This window comes from Schistocerca nitens, chromosome 11 (assembly GCF_023898315.1).
Source record: "Schistocerca nitens isolate TAMUIC-IGC-003100 chromosome 11, iqSchNite1.1, whole genome shotgun sequence".
Classification (NCBI taxonomy): domain Eukaryota; kingdom Metazoa; phylum Arthropoda; class Insecta; order Orthoptera; family Acrididae; genus Schistocerca; species Schistocerca nitens.
In genome coordinates, this window is record NC_064624.1 from 136,089,859 (window position 1) to 136,115,691 (window position 25,833).

General features: G+C 43.4%; 1 protein-coding gene across 2 annotated transcripts in view; it reads right to left on the reverse strand.

Annotated features, from left to right (window-relative positions):
- LOC126213467 (skin secretory protein xP2-like) overlaps positions 1-25,833 on the reverse strand; it is a 276,687-nt gene that overhangs the window by 39,110 nt on the left and 211,744 nt on the right. The window contains exons 1-3 of one of the 2 annotated variants that reach the window (XM_049941247.1): positions 7,367-7,526; positions 5,890-5,994; positions 5,099-5,231 (exon numbers count right to left, since the gene is read on the reverse strand). In XM_049941247.1, coding sequence (XP_049797204.1) covers positions 5,099-5,231; positions 5,890-5,994; positions 7,367-7,423 — 295 coding nt within the window. In that variant the 5' untranslated portion in view covers positions 7,424-7,526. Of the gene's footprint in view, positions 1-5,098; positions 5,232-5,889; positions 5,995-7,366; positions 7,527-25,833 lie in introns of those variants that run through there. The other variant, XM_049941246.1, reaches the window with a different exon arrangement.

Genomic DNA, 25,833 nt, shown 5'->3' on the forward strand with positions numbered 1-25,833 from the left:
ATATAGAAACGGAGGTCCAAAACTAAAAATTAAATGGCCTTCGCCATATTGCTCTAGCGGATAAGTAAAACGCGGTCGACAGCTTGCGCAACATTTGCTAAAATGGCTGTAAAAAATGTGCACTCTGTCAGGAAGTGGCGCACAGTTAAAACTTGGGCACAATGTGTACAAAGTGGTGGGGTAGCGCCACTTATCAAATTATGTCTAAAAAGGCAGTGCCCAATACGCAACCTAGTTAAAATGACCTCATCCCGGCGAGTGGGCAGAGAGGAGCTCGTCCAAGCCGCTGGGAGAGGCTTAGTAAGCCGGAGCTTATTCCCGTGACAGGAGGAGCATTGGCAATGCCAAAGGGACGCCACCTCTTGACAGACAGCAACAAAGAGATCATCGGAGGGAATATAGGAACTCGTGGGCTGCAGCCTTGGCAGTGCCCAGTTTTCCTGGACCCGTTGCACTAAGGGATGAGCAGTGGACAGCGCACACAGACTTTGAACGGCACTGAGTGAGTCTCGGCAGAGGATACAATTGGAAAGTCTGTCACCGTATGTACTCTGTGGCCTGATACAGGACAAATAGCTTGGCTGTAAATACTGAACAGTGTGCCAGGAGCCGATATCGAAAGACACGGGCACCAATGACGAAGGCACACCTGACCCAACAGCCAGTCCGAGAGCCGTCAGTGTGCACAAAGGTACTATCGAGAAGTTCCACGCAAAGGTCGTGAAACTGAAGGCATTAGAGTAAGGATGGAGTAGTGTCCTTAGAAAGTGAATGAAGGCCAAGGTGAACATGGGCCACTTCACAAAGCCGAGGTAGTGAAAGGTTCACACCCACCAGGAAAGCTGCAGATAGTGTGAAGTTAAGCCACCGAAGCAAGTGCCGAAAATGGACTCCACAAGGTAACAGAGAAGAGCGATACGTCCCACATATAAGTAATAATCAAAGGAAGCATAGGGGCAAACGAGAGGGAGAGAGAGAAAGCAGATAGAAGTACAGACACACAAAGGAATTACATCTCGCCAATTCCTGTAAGATTTTGAGCTTTGTGTGCACATCAGCACTTAAGGGATCACCGGCCGTCATTGCCATAATTATATTACGTGGTGTGTTATCTTTTGGACGTGTACGTTGACAGTTTGGGTCTGACAGGTGGAGTGCTGGATAGTCCATGTGATTGTGGTGACCACTGTGTCCAGATGGCGTAGTCAGCGCATCTGTCTAGTATGCGGGCACAAATTTTCTACTTTCCTCGCCGACTTAATGCAATGCCCACTTGCAGCTAATGTCTTTAATTTCTTTCTATCTTAATTCGTAGTAGCTCAAGACATAGATACTATGTACAAAACTGCCCACATTAAAGATCAATCTGCACTCGACGGAGCAGTCACACAGGTCGTCAACAGAATGGAGCATTAAGATTGAGGTGTGTCAGGAAGAAAGTTTTGCTAATGACGTTGGTGGGTGAACAGTGTCTGTCTCTAACATCTGAAGATAACCTAATTTTTACCCTGCTCACTCATGTTGTAGTAACAGATTTTGTGCATTTGTGTCTTCCTGGTCTTTATTTTATTACCTTGCACCATTTTTGTGACACATTGGAAGTGTTCCATTACAACTTCGATATTTTTTATATATTGAGTGATCTTGCATGAAACGATAATGTATCAAAGGAAAAAATGGCATATGTATTATAAAAACTACAGAGCAGACACACTGTCTGCAAATAAGACCATAATTTGATGAAGCAATTTCCATTTAATTACCTTTCCTTCACGTGAAATGTCAGCCCTATTGAATTAGAAAAATACAGTTATCATCTGCTATGTAGGGAAAACATACCACAATGGATAAGGTATAAAGGTTCCATGCATTCCCTTACAAATATTTTTTAACATGACTGTATGCATATATTTTCACTAGCAAATAATTCCCTCCCCCTTCTGGACAGTTTACCACACAGAACTGAAAAAGAACATCCATTATGAAATTTGCTTTGGCAGTTAACATTTTACCATCAATAATTCCCTAATTCTAGTGCAACATTTTATCTTTTGGAATCAAAGATGGTATCAGATAGCCTCACTTTCACTGTCTTGTATTTGGAAACATATTGACATTTGTGTTGTCCAGTTAGTACAAACACTTTAACATTTCGCAGTAATATGGTCCGACATTCCGTTCCATTGATGTCTAGTATGAATCTGCCTTAATGGAGTGAAATGGTCAGCAGATGCATGGATAGTGGTGGGTTTGGGACAGGGGCTACTGATAATGACACGACTGCGGGATCAAAGAACAAGTTGTAACGGCAATTCCCATCTACATGATTAAGAAAGGTCTCTCAAGGAGGATCCAAACACACATATTGCACAGTAGTTATCAAAGCTGACCATGTTGGGCTCGGAATTGTGTGCCACTGCTGCTCTCAGGCACAACATGGCAGTGTCCAGTCATTTGGGCAGAGAGCTTACTGGTGGTAACTTCCACATAAGACAAGAGTTACAGAAGTTACAAGAGCGCCAGTATATGACAGAACTGCTCTCGAAGGTAGCTCTGTCTCTGATAGGGTACCGTACAGCACAAACAGGACTGGAATAGAATGTGCTTGGTTGGCTGCGTAGACAGGTCTTAAATCTACATCTACCATATCCACAGAGATACAACCCACATGGCGGGGTGTCTGAGGAGAGGGTACTTGGTCAAAGCAGAATATTTCATATACATCGGATGTCAATAGACTACCACTTTGGGAGATATAGAAAAGATATTTTAGGCCACAATGAAAGGTAGCAAAACCACTGGTAGAGTAAGTGGTTACATGTTCCAGTCCAGTCTAGCAGATTAGTGGAGGTGGTTACGGAATTACTGACATGGGAATGGGACAGGTGATTTGTTTGTGGACTAAGTTTGAAGACTAGTGCCCATTAGTTCAGGCCGCCGTAAGCCCTTGAGCATAACGGGCGAGTGATTTCCCATCACTGCAGATTCAATTTCATTTGTGTACTTGTTGATCGCTCGATGCAACTACGTGGAAAATGATTATTTTTACTCTTTCCATTATTTGACTATTAAAAATGTTTATCTATCTCGTGACACCTTGCATCCAAGGGCATGTATACACTGTGAAATGACTTGTCTAAGAAGACACTGTCCCTACAGCAGTATGACACACCACTCAAAAATCAAAGAAGTGAAATGGGGTGTGTGTGTGTGTGCGCGTGTGTGAGATGTATTTGAATTATATACTTCACACACACACACACACACACACACACACACACACACGTAAAAATCTGATCCTTTCACAGTGGACAACAAAGACTGTAAAATGATGCACGCTGCAGGGCATTAGTGCCAATGATCAAATATACCATAAATTCCAAGAAACTAAGAAAGTTGAGTAACGAAAATGGTCCTTTCATTCAGCTGCTACTATAGCATTGTTACACTCCATCGCAACAGACGTTACCAACACACACTTCACAAGCTAATGCACATGCAGACCCTCTAACTTTTGCCAAACATGGTGTGCGACAAGCATGGACAGCAATGCATGCTCTGCAACATTCTGATGCTGGCTACAAGGTTGGGGCATTGTCTTCCTCCACCAGCACAGCTGACAACTGAGGATGGTGGTCGGTATATGTGGACGCACTCCAATACGTCTCCCCAACACGTCCCCCAAATGCTAGTTGGGACTTAAAAGACAGGGGAACAGGTAGATCACTCCATTCATCAAACACCCTGCTGTAAAAATTCAGTTGGGGCCGAACACATCCCGAAAAAACGCACACGGAGGAAATATACAGAGACACAGTGAAGTTCACCAATGAGTGTACAGCAATCAAAGATTTGGAGGTCAGTATGCCCATGCAACATTATGCCACAAACTGTGGAGCACCAAAACGATCACGTTCGACAGTGTTCCTAGATTCATTACATGTTTCCATCTCTCACTGTATGAGCAGGATTGTTGAACATGATCATTTCGGTGGTACATGTGTTGTATGGGGAGGCACACAAGTAATGTTCCAAGGGCGCACTGACTTTCTAATCTTAGAATACAGCACATTCACTTGCCAACAGTCATACTGTACTCCTTCCCCAAAGGCATCTTTAAGAGGTGTGTATGGCCCAGACTTCATTTTAATGGACGACACTGCACACCTGCATCATACAGTGCAAGTGGAGCAGCTCTTGGAATTGGAAATTACTTGGCGAATGGACTGGTCTGCCTGTTCCGGACTTCCCCAACTTAGATCCTATTGAGCACGGCATGGATGCATTTCGGACACACAATGTGCCATTTTCATGCACACCGACGACTGTCTAGTACTTGTCAATTGAGCTGGAGGAGGAATGCAAAGCCCTACCACAACCACTCCTTACCGGCCTTATGGCCAGCATGGGAGCATGTCACAGAACAAGCATGGCGAACTGTGGTGATCATACACCCTCTTAAGAACCACGTCTCACCTTACCTAATGTGCATGGGGCTGTCATGAATTGTCACGGCTTCAGTGTAAGCATTGTCTTTACATAAAAGTGTCATTTCTGTTTGTGTCATTACGTATATCTTTCAGTTACCTTCGGCATTATACTGTAGCATAGGTATAGGCTATGTTTCATCAAGTTATGTTACTTGGCAGAAACTTCATGCTAAAGTTACTTTCATCCCTAAGTTTTTGCACACCAGTGCACTTTCACAGATATCTGAGAGTTGTTTTACTACTCTGTGTTTCATGTAGTCTCTTTCACTGATTGCATATTGCTACCTTTTTCACTGTAGTGCACATATTTGCACACAAACAGAGATAACTGGTGTAAAAACAGAATAGAGTTACAATATTATCTAGCAACAAGTCACAGGTGGTCCTGGACCCCGATGCCAAAATATTCAAAAAATATCCTACAGAACCCACAAAATTCAGTTAGTGGGAGTGCAGGAAAACACCTACTTCAAAATTCATGCACTATGATGACTAATAAACTAGAATCAAAACAGTGTACTATATTAACTTTTATTAGTTCACCCAATCTCTTGGTCCATTTGATCGGACTAGTCGTAACTGATATACAAAAGATTTGCACAACAAACCTCTTCCCCCACCAGATGGAGGTGTCTTCTTTTCTCTCTTTGCCGGCGGAGGGGGCGGTGTGGAAACAGCACCCCGTGTTGACGAGCGTGTTCTTCTCCTGTTTTCTGAGCCAGCGTCATCCTTATTTAAGTCCTAAAAAGCAATATATTTTTAGCACAGCATCTGCAAAACATACACATTTAATCGGAGACAAATGTACACTTATTGAGCAGTCTGCTGGTAACTTAAGTCAAATGCACTACTCCTTTGTTTCACAATAATTTTTACTACACTATTCTGAAGAATGTAAAAAAAAAAGAAGGAAAAAAAAGCTGTACTGATGGGACACTACTAGACAGGTCAACTGTAGCTGGGTGCAATATGCAACACACAGCAAGACTTCAGAAGCCCACTACACACAGAACTGGGAAGTAAATGGCATCATCAAAGTACAATGTTTTATGTAATGGGAAGGTTTAACCATCAACAGTCCTTTCCTGCTGTAGTTCTGTTCCTTTACAATGAAACTGATCACAATTCTGAAGGATCAAGGCAGTTATACACTTCTTGTTTCTATGGCTTATCAGTGTTTGTCAAACATATGCAATAGCGGAATCCTGAACATTAATTTTTATCAGCAGCCTGAGACTAGAATGAAAATGTATACATTTCTTCACACAAAGACAAAACCCAAAATTCACAGAACCAATAAAATTTGCCATTACTGTAGAAAAAACTCTTATTCGCAAAATTGCATGAAAAAAAAAAAAAAAAAAAAAAAAAAAAAGACACAGCGGCTCCAGACTATTACCTTTACAAGGGCTTCTCCTTCCTGTGCTAATCGGGTAATTGTGGAGACACGCTTACTGCCACTTTTTCTTTGCCGCCCACCCTGGGGCGTTTCATCCTCTCCCTCCTGTAAAAACAAATGTATGTAACTAAACTGCTCAAAGGTTTGAAGATAGTGCACAATAATAACCATGTTATGACATTCAAATAATCAACTGCTGTATGTTTCCTTAGATTTTAAGTAGGTAATGATTACACAGAAGAACATTTCAGCGGCAGCCAGGCTGAAAACTTCGATCTAAATTGTGTTTTAATGAATCAAAGACTAACATTTTTAACATGGTACAGCACTAAGGCACACACAGTGTGGACTATCAAACAAGGCAAGAAAACTAGTGTTCAGAGCACAGAAGTATGAATCACTTGGCATGGCATGGAAGTGAAACAAATGCATAATGGGTTATAGAATACCATCTCCGCACACTCACACTACAACTGCAACATTGCACACAATATTCTTCGTATTACTATATACTGATTTATGAAATAACCCACCACAATAAAAGTTACCTTGAACATCACAGGGTATGTAGACCTAAATCTTAATCTTTAAAATGTATACAAATCAATTTGCTACAGATCTCTGACAAGAAAAAAAAAGTGTGCAACTATATTCTGAATCCCAGTCTCTTTACTCACCGTTGATTATCTCTCTGCAAATGAATAACGAGTGGGATCTTCTTACCAGATTTCATCATACAAAGTATAATGCTACATAAGCTGCAAAACGCGTTCTGGACTTTCACGTAACCGCCAACACCATAAAAAGGACACATATAACAGGTTAGGTGCTAACAGGCAAGGTGATTTTCCACTTTTTCTACCATCTGAACCATATTATGCACACCATGCCGGTAATTATCTCAACATAAAATTTATATTTATGTTATATTTACTTATTCAAAGCCCTGAAGAACACGAAATAATCTACTGCAAAACACCTTACCGGTGCGAACATGTTTGTCCCCTTCTACCTATTAACATACGCCACACCGCATGTAAAATAAAATTTTCAAATTACAATAAAGTCTTCTTACATTCCGTTTTAATTATGTAACTGCAATGCCTACTTATTAATAAACTGGGCAACAGATATTTAATCTACATTCATTTACCGCCGATAACGAAGTTCGCCGCTTTCCCGCCAGATGGACGCTATGGCCGAAGTTTATAACACCATCCCGCCATTGAAGGGCAAACAGCAATCTTTAAAATTAGATTCCCTCTACAATGCTTGCGTGTTACAATAATTTTCATGCGATTTCCGGCAACATAAACGCCCAATTGTCAATAATTTCACTGCTGTTTAATAATTTAAAGCGCCTTACAACGGGTAATTTCCAACAGCTTAGGTTCACCTTCCGTTTTCTCACGCATCACGTTGGCTCAGCGTGGAATAACAACTTCTCATGCATATAGAGACGATATTATAGTATTACCTTGTTTGCGGCATCCGTAGCGTTCTCCTTCTTGATATCGGCTTTCTCCCCAGACATTTTAAAGCACTAAAAAACACTTAAAAACACGTTAACCAGCACAAAACTGTCGAAATCGTTAAGGTTCCCCGGCCTCTTGTTTATACAGCAGACAAAGATGGCGGTTAGCGTGGGTCACGTGACGCATCTTGAAGTTTGAACTTCAAAAATACAGGACGGTGCTGCCACGAGCGGGAATGCGGGTACTGGCGCGGTAATTTTAACAGTGTTTCCACCGAAAACACCGCAGAATTTGCGACATATTCGATGTTAAATCGCACCGCCAGCAGTGAAGTCGCGTCATTTATGACGGAAATGCTTCTATGTTACGGAACCGAAAGGTATGTACACTGTTACTGGAAATAATACTGGTTTAATAGTTACAAACACCACTGTTTTGCCGTCTTCACAGAGCGTATTAAAAATTCAGAAGCTATAGTAAAATGCTATGCTTCGAGAATTTATTTATGAGAATATATTATAAGCACAAAGTGCTACACACGTTCAAGTATTATCAATATTTTTCATTGCACAGCACTACGACAGTTATAAGTAGCACGAGTAGCAGTGTGGATAATGATTTTGTATTTAAAGGGCGCAAAATAGCTAAATCATTTGTGGCCACATATTATTCATTGTTGGTTTCGTGATGGCAGCTACTGTCCATTGAAGTATCGAGGAGAATTCGCTCTTCTTCTGGAGACATTGGATAAGAAGTACGTAAATAAGATGAAAAGAAATATTATTATTTTCTCAGGGGGAATTATGAAACTTAGCTTGTGCAAACGGGTATAAGTCTGTTTTCAATATTTTAACTAAGAAGTTTTATTATTTGGGGTTAACATGTATAAATATAACATTCAGGCACAAGACACAAGTGTCTCCTGTTAAATGATGGAAATTGGACGTACAACATTATGCTCAAAGAGGAGCGAACTTACATCCGTTTAGCGATGCTAATGCCAATTAAAAGAAAAAAATGGCCAAATGCCAGAAGGAGGGTTCCGTGCAAACTTAATTAAGTGTGTATTTATACATTCAGTGTTCGTCTAATCTGGGTATTGTGAATCTCTATGATTTTTACCTGTTATCATTATCGATACTGGCAAGATATTGGTCCCAGGAATTCCAAGACAGTAACAAAATCTCTACTTTAGTTCCACATAATAGCCCGGACATAATAAAGAAGCGAGCAGGGATTTTAGTTTATATACACAGAGAGAGAAGATATAATAAAGCATTTTTATTTACGTAATTCTAACTTACATTTTATGATTGCATTCAGTAATGTTCGTCTATCATGCTTTCGACAGATGATGAATGCAGTGTATGATGAAATGGCGAAATATATTTTTTATATGATATATTCAAAAAGTTTCAGACTACTTACTTTACTTGTACTCGAAACCCTACTTCTTGCAGGATTTCATGGTTGTAGGCCAACGGGAAGCACCCTACAGGCTATGATGTTTCAGTTTGCGAGTATCCAAATATGTGTCATAAATGGCCGTATCTTTTTAACTGAGTTGACTTAGAAGCTTACAATTTTTACAGCGCAAAGGGGTCATACATCTTAGTATGTGACACAAAATTTGAACTTGATACACGAAACTGCTCCAGAGAAAAAGGATCTTAACAGACGGACAGACAACGAATAAATATGACAAAAAAGTTTTTTCGCGTTATATAGTTAAAAATCACAATTTTTCGGATGTTTTCCTTTACTTTTACCGTGAAACCTTGCTTCTTACCAGATTTTATATTCTACGTCCACGGAAAACACCCTATACGTTTTGATGAGTGTGTTTTCGAGTGTCAACATATGTGACAGAAATGGCCGTATGTTTTGCCTGAAGTGACTTAAAATTTACAATTTTTACAACTCCAAGGGACCATAGACCTTCATATGTGACATAAATTTGAACTTGATACGTCAGCCCGTTCCCGAGACAAACTATCTACATCTACGTGATTACTCTGCTATTCGTAGTAAAGTGCCTGGCAGAGGATTCAATGAACCACCTTCAAGCTGTCTCTCTACCGTTCCACTCTCGAACGGCGCGCGGGAAAAACGAGCATTTAAATTTTTTTTGTGCGAGTCCTGATTTCTTTTATTTTATCGTGATGATCATTTCTCCCTATGTAGGTGGGTGCCAACAGTATTTTTTTGCAATCGGAAGAGAAAACTGGTGACTGAAATTACGTGAGAAGATCCCGTCGCAACGAAAACCGCCTTTGTTTTAATGATCGCCACTCCAATTCACGTAGGAAATGCAATCCGAAAACAAAGGAAGTAGGTTATAGTACACTTGTTCGCCCATTGCTTGAATATTCCTCACCAGTGTGGGATCCGTACCAGATAGGGTTGATAGAAGAGATAGAGAAGATCCAACGGAGAGCAGCGCGCTTCGTTACAGGATCATTTTGTAATCGCGAAAGCGTTACGGAGATGATAGATAAACTCCAGTGAAAGACTCTGCAGGAGAGACGCTCAGTAGCTCGATACGGGCTTTTGCTGAAGTTTCGAGAACATACCTTCACCGAGGAGTCAAGCAGTATATTGCTCCCTCCTACGTATATCTCGCGAAGAGACCACGAGGATTAAATCAGAGAGATTAGAGCCCACACAGAGGCATACCGGCAATCTTTCTTTCCACGAACAGTACGATACTGGAATAGAAGGGAGAACCGACAGAGGTACTCAAACTACCCTCCGCCACACACCGTCAGGTAGCTTGCGGAGTATGGATGTAGATGTAGATGCAGATGTGTCATGTCTGCGGCACTATCTCCCCTATTTCACGATTATACAAAACGAGCTGCCCTTCTTTGTACTTTTTCGATGTCATCTGTTAGTCCCACCTGATGCGGATCCCACACCGCACAGCAGTACTCCAGAATAGGGCAGACAAGCGTGGTGTAAGCAGTCTCTTTAGCAGATCTGTTGCACCTTCTAAGTGTTCTGCCAATGAATCGCGGTCTTTGGTTTGCTCTACCCACAACATCATCTATGTGATCGTTCCAATTTAGGTTATTTGTAATTGTAACCCCTAAGTATTTAGCTGAATTTACAGCCTTGAGACTTGTGTGAATTATCGCGTAATCGAAATTTAGCGGATTTCTTTTAGTACTCTTGTGAATAACTTCACACTTTTCTTTATTCAGGGTTTTCGCACCATACAGATATCTTATCTAAATCGTTTTGCAATTCGTTTTAGTCATCTGATGACTTTACAAGACATTAAATGACAGCATCCTCTGCAAACAATCTAAGAGGGCTACTCAGATTGTCTCCTATGTCGTTAATATGTATCACGAACAATAATGGCCCTATAACACTTCCTTGGGGAACGCCGGATATTACTTCTGTTTTACTCGATGTCTTTCCGTCTTTTACTGCGAACTGTGGCCTTGCTGACAGGAAATCACGAATCCAGTCGCACAATTGAGGCGATACTCTGTAGGCACGCAGTTTGGTTCGAAGACGCTTTTGAGGAACGGTGTCGAGAGCCTTCTGGAAATCTAAAAATATGAAATCAATTTGACATCCCCTGTCGATAGCACTTATTACTTCATGCGTATAAAGAGACAAGAACGATATTTTCTGAATCCGAGCACACTACACGTGAATAAATCGTTTTCTTCGCGGTACTTCATAATGTTCGAATACAGTATATATTTCAAAACCCTACTGCAAATCGACGTTAGTCATATGGGCCTGTAATTTAGCGGATTACTTCCCTTTTTGGGTATTGGTGTGACTTGAGCAATTTTCCAGTCCTTAGGTACGGGTCTTCCTGTGAGCGAGCGGTTGTATATAATTGCTAAATATGGAGCTATTGTATCAGCATACTCTGACAGACGGATCGACGTACAGCAGAGCGATGCGGCCGGCCGAAGTGGCCGAGCGGTTCTAGGCGCTTCAGTTTGGAACCGCGCGACCACTACGGTCGCAGGTTCGAATCCTGCCTCGGGCATGGATGTGTGTGATGTCCTTAGGTTAGTTAGGTTTAAGTAGTTGTAAGTTCTAGGGGACTAATGACCTCAGCTGTTAAGTCCCATGCTCAGAGCCATTTGAACCATTTGAACAAAGCGATGCATAAGGAGTTCGTTTTTAGAAACTGAGGCATGGAACCCTACAAAGAAAAGGGAGATACCTGGTTTGAAACGCACTGCGATAGTCAAATTGCCGGCAAGAAATTGCTTACATGCTAGCGTATTGCGATTTGTCATTATAACAGTTTTGCGAAGTAGGACAGGTAAATGGAAACAGTAGACACTGACATTGAACAGTTTATGCGTACAGGGTTTTCCGCAATTTCACTAAATCGCTTATGGCAAATGCTGGGGTGGTTCCTTTGCAAGGTCATATTGTATTTCCTTTCCAACTCGGAGCGTGCGTTCCATCTCTAATAACGTCGTTGTGCGCAGGACTTCAAGTCCTGGTATTCCTTCCTTTCTATTATATCCGCCCAAAGGAACCAAGAATCAAAGTTAGTACCCAATCGTCCACTGAATTATTCGCATGAATTAAAAAGCGGTTTCTTACAGCAAACCAGTGAAAGTGATATGATAGAAAATATCAGTATCCAGTTTTTCCGGACGAGGCTCAAAAAGAAGAGTAATTGATTCGCTTCAGTCTTTCTGATCACATATCATTTCTCAGTAAATGACAATTTGCTGTGATATTGCTGCGGGAATTAGATTAAGCAATGAGACGCTTAAAGTAGTAAATGAGTTTTTTACTACTTGGGGAGCAAAATAACTGGTGATGGTCGAAGTAGAGAAGGTATAAAATGTAGACTGGCAACGGGAAGGAAAGCGTTTCTGAAGAAGAGAAATTTGTTAACATCGAGTATAGGTTGAAGTGTCAGGAAGCCGTTTCAGAAAGTATTTGTATGGAGTGTAGCCATGTATGGAAGTGAAACGTGGAGGATAAGTAGTTTAGACAAGAAGTGAATAGAAAGAAGCTTTCGAAATGTGGTGCTACACAAGAATGCTGAAGATTAGATGGGTAGATCACATAACTAATGAGGAGGTATTGAATAGAATTGGATAGAAAAGAAATTTGTGGCACAACTTGACTAGAAGAAGGGATCGGTTGGTAGGGCATATTCTGAGGCATCAAGGGATCACCAATTTAGTATTGGGGGCAGCGTGGAGGGTAAAACTCGTAGAGGGAGACCAAGAGATGAATACACTAAACACATTAAGAAGAACGTAGGCTGCAGTAGGTACTGAGAGATGAAGAAGCTTGCACAGGATAGAGTAGCATGGAGAGCTGCATCAAACCAGTCTCTGGACTGAAGACCACAACAACAGCATTGCTAGATTCTCCAACGTACAATTGTTTACGAAGATAGATAGTAAACCATTTACCACCTACATATTAAGTTCACCGTGCATATTTTATGATGTGGAATGTGTCATTCACAAAAATGATAAATGTTATTGACTCAGATATTACAAAGACTGGGCATACTGTGTACGGGAAACAAGGAAACGTCTTCTAAAGGACCTTTTTTTCCTGTATATTTCTGCTGGTACGCAGGATATGTGACGCATACAAAATACTTCAAGAAGTCAGTAATTCCCGTTTTAAAGAAAGCAGGTTCCGAGAGGTGTGAATATTACAGAACCACCAGTTAGGCCTACATATATCATGGTTGCAAAATACTGACACAAATTAGTTACAGAATAATAGAAAAACAAGCGGAGATCGACATCGGGGAAGATTAGTTTGGATATCTTAGAAGATAGATTGAGGAAAGGTAAGCTTTATGTTCACAGCTTTTGTAGATTAGACATCGTTGACGGTTTACGTTCTTTGCAGTTTTGAAGGTAACGAAGACAAAATACAGAGAGCAAAAAATCATTATTATAACTTCAGGGTTGCCACAAGTTTCCCCCAAGTGAAATTCCCTGATATTTCCCTGATTTCCAGAAAAATTTTAGCATTTTCCCCTGACAAATTTTGAGATCTCAAGGGTAAGTTAAGACGTAATTGACAATCTGTCTTTGCACCTACGGTACACGAAACAATAGTACTAACAAGGAAATATCTGTAAAAAAAAAAAAAAAACTTGCAAGCAGATAGCGTTTCCTGATGTAAGCATAAATATTAAATAGTAACATCTACATATTTTGCAATGAACTGTTTTTAGATGGAGAAAGCAAGCCAAATGGTATATGTGTTTCATGAAGACCACTGATATTATTTTATTCCAATAAAACGAAACACATTTATTACAAAAATACCCATTTCCTTGGAGTCGCAAGACAAATTTAAAACAGTTTCACTGATTTCAGAAATAATCTCAGAAACAAGTAGGCCTCGTGAAAGAAGTGTAAAAGGCGAGGAAGAATTGTGTAAACCAACACTGTAGCGGACCACCAATAAAATGTTGGTCTCTACCATCTTCCTTATTGTCGCTTATTACCGCTATTGTGTGATTTTTCTTTCGACAAATATATGAGTATATAATGTACAAACAGCCGGCGACTGACACAATTGTCTTCTTCTTATTGTCCATATTTTCTAACATATAAACTACTTTTGAAGTGCCAAAATGTACTAGAACAAATAAAATGTCTATAAAACGCCGCACTGTACAATGTACACTCATGCTCATAAATTAAGGATAATGCTGATAAATGGTGAAACAACGCTCTGGTGGGCGGTTTGCGGGTTTAAATCACCTCGCGGTATGACCATGCGGTGCATTTGACCTGCGGTCGTCGCACGGTGGCGCTGGCAGCAGTCATACGCAGAGGTGTGTTAGTTCATGTCAGAGTACGGTGCAGGGAGTAAGTGTGCAGACGTTTCCAGAAGTGCTAATGGTGGCTGTGTGTTGAAAATGGCTCAAAGAACACATATTGATGACGTTATGAGGGGCAGAATACTAGGGCGACTGGAGGATGGTCAAACACAGCAGGTCGTAGCACGGGCCCTCTGTGTGCTGCAAAGTGTGATCTCAAGATTAATCAACGATTCCAGCAAACAGGAAAAGTGTCCAGGCGCTACAGTATGGGACAGCCACAGTGTACAACACCACAAGAAGACCGATATCTCACCATCAGTGCTCGCAGACGGCCACGGAGTACCGCAGGTAGCCTCGCTCAGGACCTTACTCCAGCCACTGGAACAGTTGTCTCCATACACACAGTCTACAGACGACTGAACAGACACAGTTTATTCACCCGGAGACCTGCAAGGTGCATTCCACTGACCCCTGGTCACAGGAGAGCCCGTAAAGCCTGGTGTCAAGAAAACAGTACATGGTCATTGGAACAGTGGTCCCAGGTTATGATCACGGACGAGTCTAGGTATAGTCTGAACAGTGATTCTTGCCGGGTTTTCATCTGGCGTGAACTAGGAACCAGATACCAACCCCTTAATGTCCTGGAAAGGGACCTGTATGGAGGTCGTGGTTTGATGGTTCAAAATGGTTCAAATGGCTCTGAGCACTATGGGACTCAACTGCTGAGGTCATTAGTCCCCTAGAACTTAGAACTAGTTAAACCTAACTAACCTAAGGACATCACAAACATCCATGCCCGGGGCAGGATTCAAACCTGCGACCGTAGCGGTCTTGCGGTTCCAGACTGCAGCGCCTTTAACCGCACGGCCACTTCGGCCGGCTGGTTTGATGTTGTGGGGTGGGATTATTATGATTGGTGCATGTATACCCCTGCTTCGCCGGCCTGTGTGGCCGTGCGGTTCTAGGCGCTTCAGGCTGGAACCGCGTGACCACTACGGTCGCAGGTTCGAATCCTGCCTCGGGCATGGATGTGTGTGATGTCCTTAGGTTAGTTAGGTTTAATTAGTTCTAAGTTCTAGGCGACTGACGACCTCAGAAGTTAAGTCGCATAGTGCTCAGAGTCATTTGAACCATTTTGAACACCTGCTTCTTTGACAGAGGAACTGTAACAGGTGAGGTGTATCAGGACATCATTTTGCACCAGTATGTCCGCCTTTTCAGGGGTGCAGCGGGTCCCATCTTCCTCCTGATGGATGATAACGCACGGCCCCACCGAGCTGCCACCGTGGAGGAGTACCTTGAAACAGAAGATATGGGATGCTCTCGGTCGATGTATCGCTGCACATCCCTAGGACACTTCAGGAGTTCCGACAGGCACTGGTGCAAGAATGGGAGGCTATACCCCAGCAGCTGCTCGACCACCTGAATCAGAGTATGCCAACCCGTTGTGCGGTCTGTGTACGTGTACACGGTGATCATATCCCATACTGATGTGGAGGTACCTGCGCAGGAAACAGCGGCGTTTTGTAGCACATGTGTTTCGGGACGGTTTTCTCAATTTATCTCCAAGACTGTGGACTTACAGATCTGTGTCGTGTGTGTTCCCTATGTGTCTATGCTGTTAGCGCCAGTTTTGTGTAGTGCCACGTTGTGCGACACCACATTCTGCAATTATTCTTAATTTAAGAGCATGAATGTATTTGCGATGAGACAGTCGCAATTCTCGAAATCAATCACCCATGGTCTCCGGCCAGCTGAGGAGCACGACAGTCCTGGGTCCACAGATAAATAATGAAAATCCGCCGCATTAAGCCACACACAAACGGACCCGGCCTGTGGGCAGATCGCTGAGACTAGATCCGATGGGCAGTAGGAACTGAATGGCTTCAGATCGGCAGGCCCAATCCGCTACAGATACCTGCAAAAACGGCCTGCGGTTTTGACCCGTCACGGAAATCCAATCGTTTGGCCAGCTATTCACGAACCACAGGCAGCATGTTGATGAAATGAGACCACGGTAATCAATCTGTGGAACAGATAACTTGTTCAAATACAGAGTCCGCCAGAAAAATGTATATACTCTTTGACACGCTCTATTGAGATATCGATATTGTCGTTCAATTTGAGTTACAACTGTGTTGTAGTAAGGTCTTTGGCTCAACAGGTTGTGAGGTAACGGGCGACTCGTCGCGCCCTGAAAATACGAGGGTCACTCCAAAAGAAATGCACACTATTTCTGTAAAAAAACAGTTTTCATTCTGCATGTGTGGAAGTTTTACAGTGTGTAGATACATCCTTCCCGCTTGTTTTCAAACTTAGTTCAACCTGTTCCCGTTAGTGGCGCTGTCACAGCATGTCTTCAAGATCGCTGCTACACTTGGCGATCGTCTCCTTCCTACGTCACCATCCATAACACCGGCTCCTACACCTTTTTCCCCTCCGCCGGTGTGCCGCAAGGCTCCCTCCTCTCCCCCCTACTGTACCTTTTGTACACGGCGGACATGCCGCCGCCGTCACCCCCCGTCCACCTTCTCCAGTTTGCCGATGACACCGCCTTCCTTGCCCTTGCCCCCACCCTGCAGCGCTCCCAACACCTTCTCCAATCCCATCTTGACTGGTTCACCGCTTAGTGCAACCAGTGGTTGCTCAAGGTCAATCCCTCCAAAACCCAGGCGATCATTGTAGGTAAAACCACCCCTTCCTTCCGTCTCCTTGATTTCTATCTCACCATCTATGGCCGTCCTATCGCCCTCACTCCCACCCTTAGGTACCTTGGCGTCACCCTCGACCGTCGCCTCTCCTGGACTCCCCACCTCCGGACAATCCGAGCCGAGGCACGCTCCCGACTCCGTCTCCTCAAGCCCCTTTCCGGCCGTACGTGGGGTCTGGACCCCTCCACCATCCTCCACACCTATAGCATATACTGTACTCGAACATTATGAATCACCTTGAAGAAAATGGCTTATTGATACGTAACCACGGATTCAGAAAATACCGTTCTCGTGCAACACAACTAGCTCTTTATTCCCATGAAGTAATGAGTGTTGTCGACAAGCGATCTGAGATCGATTCGATATTCCTCGATTTCCAGAGCGCTTTTGATACCGTTCCTCACAAGCGACTATTAGTCAAATTGCGTGCATATGGAGTATCGGCTCAGTTGTGTGACTGGATTCGTGATTTCCTCTCAGAGGTCACAGTTCGTAGTGATGGACGGTAAATCATCGAGTAGAACAGAAGTGATATCTGGCGTTCCGCAAGGTAGTGTCATAGACCCTCTGCTGTTCCTGATTTGCATAAATGATCTAGGTGATAATCTGAGCAGCCCCCTTACATTGTTTGCAGATGACGCTGTAATTTACCGTCTAGTAAAATCATCGGACGGTCAATTCCAATTACAAAATGATCTTGATAATTTCTGTATGGTGCGAAAAGTGGCAATTAGCACTAAACAAAGAAACGTGCGAGGTCATCCACATGGATACTAAAAGAAATCCGATAAATTTTGGTTGTACGATAAATCGCACAAATCTAAGGGCTGTCAATTCGACTAAATACCTAGGAATCACAATTACGAGCAACTTAAATTGGAAAGACCACATAGATAATACTGAGGGGAAGGCAAAACAAAGACTGTGCTTTGTTGGCAGAACACTTAGAAGATGCGACAAACCCACTAAAGAGACAGTCTACATTACACTTGTCCGTCCTCTGCTGGAGTATTGCTGCGCGGTGTGGGATCCTTACCAGGTAGGATTGACGGAGGACATCGAAAAAGTGCAAAGGGGGGCAGCTCGTTTCGTGTTATCGCGCAATAGGGGTGAGAGTGTCACTGATATGATACGCGACTTGGGATGCCGGTCACTGAAACAAAGCTGGTTTTCTTTGCGGCGAGATCTATTTTCGAAATTTCAATCACCAACTTTCTCTTCCGAATGCGAAAATATTTTTTTGACACCCACCTACGTAGGAAGAAATGATAATCATAATAGAATAAGGGAAATCAGAGCTCCAACGGAAAGATTTAGGTGTTCCTTTCTCCCATGCGCCATTCGAGAGTGGAATGGTAGAGAAGTAGTATGGAAATGGTTCGATGAACCCTCTGGCAGGGTCTTAAGTGTCAATTGCATAGTAACCATGTAGATGTAGATGTAGAAATAAATCGCTGTTTCCGATTTACGAAGACTGCACTGTTTTTCTCGTCGTCACCCCCCCCCCCCTCCCCGCAATTCCTTCCACACGCTTTATACAGGGTGATTCACGAAGATTTGCAAATATTTTAGTATGTTATCCTACAAGTAAAACTAAAGAAAAAAGTTCATATAAACATAGGTCGCCCACAAAAGTTTAGCTACGGAATTGCACCTAATAAAAGATTTTGTCTGAAATCGAGCAACTTCGCTAATATGAAGCCATCTCAAAACTGTACGTGGTTAAAGTAAAGCACGATTTCCATTAATTTTGTTGTTGTTGATCTGGTGAATCTAATAAAACATGTCCCAGACGTGTATCTGCAGTAGTTTTCCAGAACATCCAGAGAAGTAAAGACGTAAGTAATTTCGTAAGATTTTTAATTTATTAAAATCTTCCCAATTTGTTTTTTAAATTCCACGCAATTGCACAAAGGTTTCAACAGAAGTTGTAGAAATGTAATTTTGGAAAAGTGTTAAGGAAGTTGTACAGTGTACATACAGTTTCACAACAAATGTTCAAAAATGTCTCTACCAACTTCAATGAATTTAGCTTTGTTTTTTCCGGATTAACATGAATTCACGTGTGCTATGGTATTGATAAAAGCTGTTTCAGTTAACGTTATTACCATCATTTTTCCAAAACTAAATTCTCTACAACTTCTGTCCAAAGCTTTCTGCAATTGTCTGGAATTAAAAAAAAAAGTTTGGGCTAGTAGTTAATAAATTAAAAATTTTACGAAATTACGTCTTTGCTTCTCTGGATGTTCTGGAAAACTACTGCAAATACACGTCTGGGCCATGTTTCATTAGATTCACCAGATCAATAACAACAAAATAAATGGAAATCGTGCTTTACTTTAACCTCGTACAGTTTTACGATGGCTTCATATTAGCGAAGTTGCTAAATTTCTGGGAAAATGTTCTATTAGCCGTAACTCAGTAACTAAACATTTGCAGACCTAGGTTCATATGAAGTTTTTTCTTTGGTTTTACTTGTAGAATAACTCATTAAAATACACTCCTGGAAATGGAAAAAAGAACACATTGACACCGGTGTGTCAGACCCACCATACTTGCTCCGGACACTGCGAGAGGGCTGTACAAGCAATGATCACACGCACGGCACAGCGGACACACCAGGAACCGCGGTGTTGGCCGTCGAATGGCGCTAGCTGCGCAGCATTTGTGCACCGCCGCCGTCAGTGTCAGCCAGTTTGCCGTGGCATACGGAGCTCCATCGCAGTCTTTAACACTGGTAGCATGCCGCGACAGCGTGGACGTGAACCGTATGTGCAGTTGACGGACTTTGAGCGAGGGCGTATAGTGGGCATGCGGGAGGCCGGGTGGACGTACCGCCGAATTGCTCAACACGTGGGGCGTGAGGTCTCCACAGTACATCGATGTTGTCGCCAGTGGTCGGCGGAAGGTGCACGTGCCCGTCGACCTGGGACCGGACCGCAGCGACGCACGGATGCACGCCAAGACCGTAGGATCCTACGCAGTGCCGTAGGGGACCGCACCGCCACTTCCCAGCAAATTAGGGACACTGGTGCTCCTGGGGTAACGGCGAGGACCATTCGCAACCGTCTCCATGAAACTGGGCTACGGTCTCGCACACCGTTAGGCCGTCTTCCGCTCACGCCCCAACATCGTGCAGCCCGCCTCCAGTGGTGTCGCGACAGGCGTGAATGGAGGGACGAATGGAGACGTGTCGTCTTCAGCGATGAGAGTCGCTTCTGCCTTGGTGCCAATGATGGTCGTATGCGTGTTTGGCGCCGTGCAGGTGAGCGCCACAATCAGGACTGCATACGACCGAGGCACACAGGGCCAACACCCGGCATCATGGTGTGGGGAGCGATCTCCTACACTGGCCGTACACCACTGGTGATCGTCGAGGGGACACTGAATAGTGCACGGTACATCCAAACCGTCATCGAACCCATCGTTCTACCGTTCCTAGACCGGCAAGGGAACGCGCTGTTCCAACAGGACAATGCACGTCCGCATGTATCCCGTGCCACCCAACGTGCTCTAGAAGGTGTAAGTCAACTACCCTGGCCAGCAAGATCTCCGGATCTGTCCCCCATTGAGCATGTTTGGGACTGGATGAAGCGTCGTCTCACGCGGTCTGCACGTCCAGCACGAACGCTGGTCCAACTGAGGCGCCAGGTGGAAATGGCATGGCAAGCCGTTCCACAGGACTACATCCAGCATCTCTACGATCGTCTCCATGGGAGAATAGCAGCCTGCATTGCTGCGAAAGGTGGATATACACTGTACTAGTGCCGACATTGTGCATGCTCTGTTGCCTGTGTCTATGTGCCTGTGGTTCTGTCAGTGTGATCATGTGATGTATCTGACCCCAGGAATGTGTCAATAAAGTTTCCCCTTCCTGGGACAATGAATTCACGGTGTTCTTATTTCAATTTCCAGGACTGTATTTGCATATCTTCGTGAATCACTCTTTATACCTTCCATTGCTAGTGCTCCCGTCTGTGAATAGTTATTCCACATTGACGTCGAATATATGCGGTGCTGATATTGCTGAATGATAACGGCATGAAAAGCGTTTCTGTAACAGAGAAGTTTGATAATGTCGAAAATAAATTTATTCGTTGGGAAGCCTTTTTGAAAAGGTACTTTTCTGGAGCGTAACCTTGCTCTACCGCGGCTGAAAAGAGTGCCATGAAACATACAAATGTGGCAGTGACATCGAATTTCTGTAATCAGTATTAATGACGACACTGATCCATGTATCTTTAGGCACCAGGAATAGATCCGATGTTGCACATCCCGTAAATGTGGCTTAGCATTTATATCGCCAATAGTCTATCCCGAAAAGCTTTACACATTGCATTTGTTAAAATTCTGAGGAATTATTTAATGTCAGAAGCACATAAATGCAATGTAATGTACACTATGTGATCAAGTATCCGGACAACCCCCAAAAACAAGCTTTTCATATCAGGTGCATTGTGCTGTCGCCTTTTTCGAACGTGATCAGATGATTGGGTCTCACTTGCGCCATACGTCTGCACGCGAGATTTCCACACTCCTAAACATCCCTAGGTCCACTGTTTCCGATGTGATAGTGAAGTGGAAACGTGAAGGGACACGTACAGTACAAACGCGTACAGGTCGACCTCGTCTGACTGCCGACAGTTGAAGAGGAACGTAATGTGTAATAGGTAGACATCTATCCAAACCATCACACATGAATTCCAAACTGCATCAGGATCCACTGCAAGTACTATCATAGATAAGCGGGTGGTGAGAAAACTTGGATTTCATGGTCTAACGGCTGCTCATAAGACACACATCACGCCGGTAAATGCCAAATGACGCCTCGCTCGGTGTAAGCAGCGTAAACGTTGTGTGGAGTGACGAATCACGGTACAGAATGTGGCGATCCGATGGCAGGATGTGGGTATGGCGAATGCCCGGTGAACGTCATCTGCCAGTGTGTGTAGTGCCAACAGTAAAATTCGGAGGCGGTGGTGTTATGGTGTGGTCGTGTTTTTCATGGAGGGTGCTTGAACCCCTTGTTGTTTTGCGTGGCACTATCACAGTACAGGCCTACATTGATGTTTTAAGCACCTTCTTGCTTTCCACAGTTGAAAAGCAATTAGGGAATGGCGACTGCATCTTTCAATACGATCTAGCACCTGTTCATAATGCACGGCCTGTGGCGGAGTGGTTACACGACAATCATCACTATAATGGGCCGGCCTGCACAGAGTCCTGACCTGATCCTATAGAACACCTTTGGGACCTTTTGGAACGCCGACTTCGTGCCAGGCCTCACCGGCCGACATCGATACCTCTCCTCAGTGTAGCACTCCGTGAAGAATGGGTTGCCATTCCCCAGGAAACCTTCCAGAACCTGATTGAACGTATGCCTGCGTTGAGTGGAAGCTGTCATCAAGGCTAAGGGTGGGTTAATACCATATTGAATTCCAGCATTACCACTGGAGGGCGCCACGAACTTGTAAGTCATTTTCAGCCAGGTATCCGGATACTTTTGGTCACATAGTGTAGGCTGCAGCAGCTACTCAGAGATGGATAGATGCACAAGATAGAATAGCGTGGAGAGCTGCATCAGACCAGTCTTTGGACTGAAGACCGCAACAACAATATCTGTATGGTGCGAAAATTGGCAATAATCAGAAGTGCCCGTTTATCCACATGAGTGCTAAACTTCGGTTACACGACAAATCTAACGGCCGTAAATTCAACTAAATTCGTAGGAATTACACTACTGGCCATTAAAATTGCTACACCACGAAGATGACGTGCTACACACGCGAAATTTAACCAACAGGAAGAAGATGCTGTGATATGCAAATGATTAGCTTTTCAGAGCATTCACACAAGGTTGGCGCCGGTGGCGACACCTACAACGTGCTGACATGAGGAAAGTTTCCAACCGATTTCTCATATACACGGAGAAAATTGGAGATGAATACATCTTGAGATACCTTGCAAACGGACGTTAAGCCGGCGTCTGTGGCCGAGCGGTACCTGGCGCTTGAGTCTGGAACCGCGCGACCGCTACGGTCGCAGGTTCGAATCCTGCCTCGGGTATGGATGTGTGTGATGTCCTTAGGTTAGTTAGGTTTAAATAGTTCTAAGTTCTGGACTGATGACCTTAAATGTTAAGTCCCATAGTGCCCAGAGCCATTTGAACCAAACGAACGTTACACCACAATACAGACACAAATCTAAATACAGCGAAAAGGCACATCAGTGATCGGGCAGACCGTTAATAATTTTGTTTGAAAAAGAAAGGTGGAGCATAAAGGAAATTTGAGCCCAGATCTCACACTTCACACTGCAACACTGAAACGACCTGACCCCCATGCCACGGTCATTCAAAATAGCTCGGTGTCCTTTCCTTTCTCCCCCCTTCCCCTTCATTTACATATAAAGTTCTGATTTTCCCTTTGTAGTGAATAGTCATTGCTACTCCAAATAAAAGAAAACTTCCAGAATGAGATTTTCACTCTGCGATATGAAACTTCCTGACAGGTTAAAACTGTGTGCCGGACCGAGACTCGAACTCGGGAACTTTTCCTTTCGCGGGCAGGTGCTCTACCAACTTTTTTTCCATTTTCTTCGGTATTTTTCGTTGTGTTTGGTCTGGGCGGACGTCACAAGACATCCGTTCTAGTTGATCGTTGATTCCTTTACTCAGTTTTTTATGACACAGTAAGATCTCTCAAGGTACGAACATACGTAAACATTGACCTGAAGCTGACTAAGCAGCCACATTTGGTCAGTAGTTTTGAACTAAATATATTGTTTCAAATATATTGACATCTGAAGCAGAATTTTACAAATCTGCCTTCCGCGTTAGCCGAGCGGTCTGAGGCGCTGCAGTCATGGACTGTGCGGCTGGTCCCGGCGGAGGTTCGAGTCCTCCCTCGGGCATGGGTGTGTGTGTTTGTCCTTAGGATAATTTAGGTTAAGTAGTGTGTAAGCTTAGGGATTGATGACCTTAGCAGTTAAGTCCCATAAGATTTCACAGACATTTTTTTGCCTTCTGTGAAACAGTGCTATTCGATCACAAGGCACTTGTCTAGTACTTCTTCTAGGCCTGAAGGTATTTCCTAATTTGTGTTTACATCTTAAATTTATAGAATGCCATTCTATGCTAAATTGTAGACTGGCAGCAACCGTGTTTTTTTCGTTTTAACCCCCCACATGGCTTTATATTGATTCCTAGAGTAGGATATAAACTGTCAGTTGTACAGTTTCTTTGCCTCACAGACAACCTTGTTAATTTTTGACACATGTTGAAATGTGTCATGAAACTTATTGTCATTTATTCTGGTGTAAGCTGCACAAGAAACTGCTTCCTTTTCTCCGGATATTTTTTTTTTTTTGCAAGAAATTTGTATTCTATCCTACTAGCTTTTTGCAGCGCTGTGTGGACGTAAAAACTAATTAGAAATGCTACATAACAATATTGCAGAGTACGAATTATAAAAAAAGTCTGTCGAAGTCACCCCATAGCAAAATGTTATGGTACTTTGAGCTGTGGAATCTAATTTTGAAATGCTATTATGCCAAGAACTGCTTCCTTATTTGCATCCTTTATCTGGGTGGGACGTGATAAAACAATTGCTCTAAGTACAACTCTGTATGTCCTCTCAACAACATGCCGCACTGCTGCACACGGTCACGCGGTGCTCCACCACGCACGAAATTCCACTCAGAAATGCGACGAAAATCGTATGGATATTTTTATTTTTTCGCTTTCGTTCGTTGCATCTGCTCGGGGAGGACGTCGTAAGACACCCGTTTAAGTTCGTGGTTGATCGGTTAACTCAGTTTTTTTATTTATTTATTTTTATTTTTTATTACAGACGGCAGCTAACCCTCTGACCGAACACGCTGAACTACCGTGCCGGCTCCACCCAGCTAAGCAGGCGGGCTGTATAGAAGTATTGTACCACACCTGGCCTTGGGGAGCGAGTTCGAAAATTTTCGTGCGCTCTGAGACACCACACCTCGTAGGTTTAAGGCTTAAAGCAAAGAAGGCGGGCCGGCCGGTGTGGCCGAGCGGTTATAGGCGCTACAGTCTGGAACCGCGCGACCGCTACGGTCGCAGGTTCGAATCCTGCCTCGGGCATGGATGTGTGTGATGTCCTTAGGTTAGTTAGGTTTAAGTAGTTCTAAGTTCTAGGGGACTGATGACTTCAGATGTTAAGTCCCATAGTGCTCAGAGCCATTTGAACCAAAGAAGGCGGTCAAAGCGTTAGATTGCAAAACTGCTGGTCCGTGTTCGATTACTGGTCGTGGGTTTTTTTATTCGATTTTTTACCGTTATATCTGATAGCACTGTGAAAATGAGCGTGTAGTAAAATCATCAGCCGATCAATTCCAATTACAAAATGATCTAGAGAGAATTTCTGTATGGTGCGAAAAGTGGCAATTGGCACTAAACAAAGAAAAGTGCGAGGTCGTCCACATGGGTACTAAAATAAACCCGATAAAATTTGGGTATACGATAAATCTCACAAATCTAAGGGCTGTCAATTCGACTGAATACCTAGGAATTACAATTACGAGCAACTTAAATTGGAAAGACATTGCCGTGCCGGCAAAATGGTTTTGGGGACATTTGAACTTTTTTTTTTGGCATTTTGTTTGTTCTGGTTGGTCGTTGCGGACGTCACATGACATTCGTTAAAATTTGCTTGTTGATCCTTCCACTCAGTTTTTGTATTACAGAGGCCAACCAGCTCTCTGACCGAGCTGAGCTACCGTGCTGGCCGTTGTATTTGTTCGGGGCGGACGTCCCATTATGCTTGTTTAAGTTCGTTGTTGATCCATTAACTCAGTTTTTTTATTACAGAGGGAAGCTAACCCCCCAACCGAACACGCTGAGTTACCGTGCCGGCACCATCCGAGCTACCCAAGCACGACTCACGACCCGTCCTCACAGCTTCAATTCTGCCAGTACCTCGTCTCC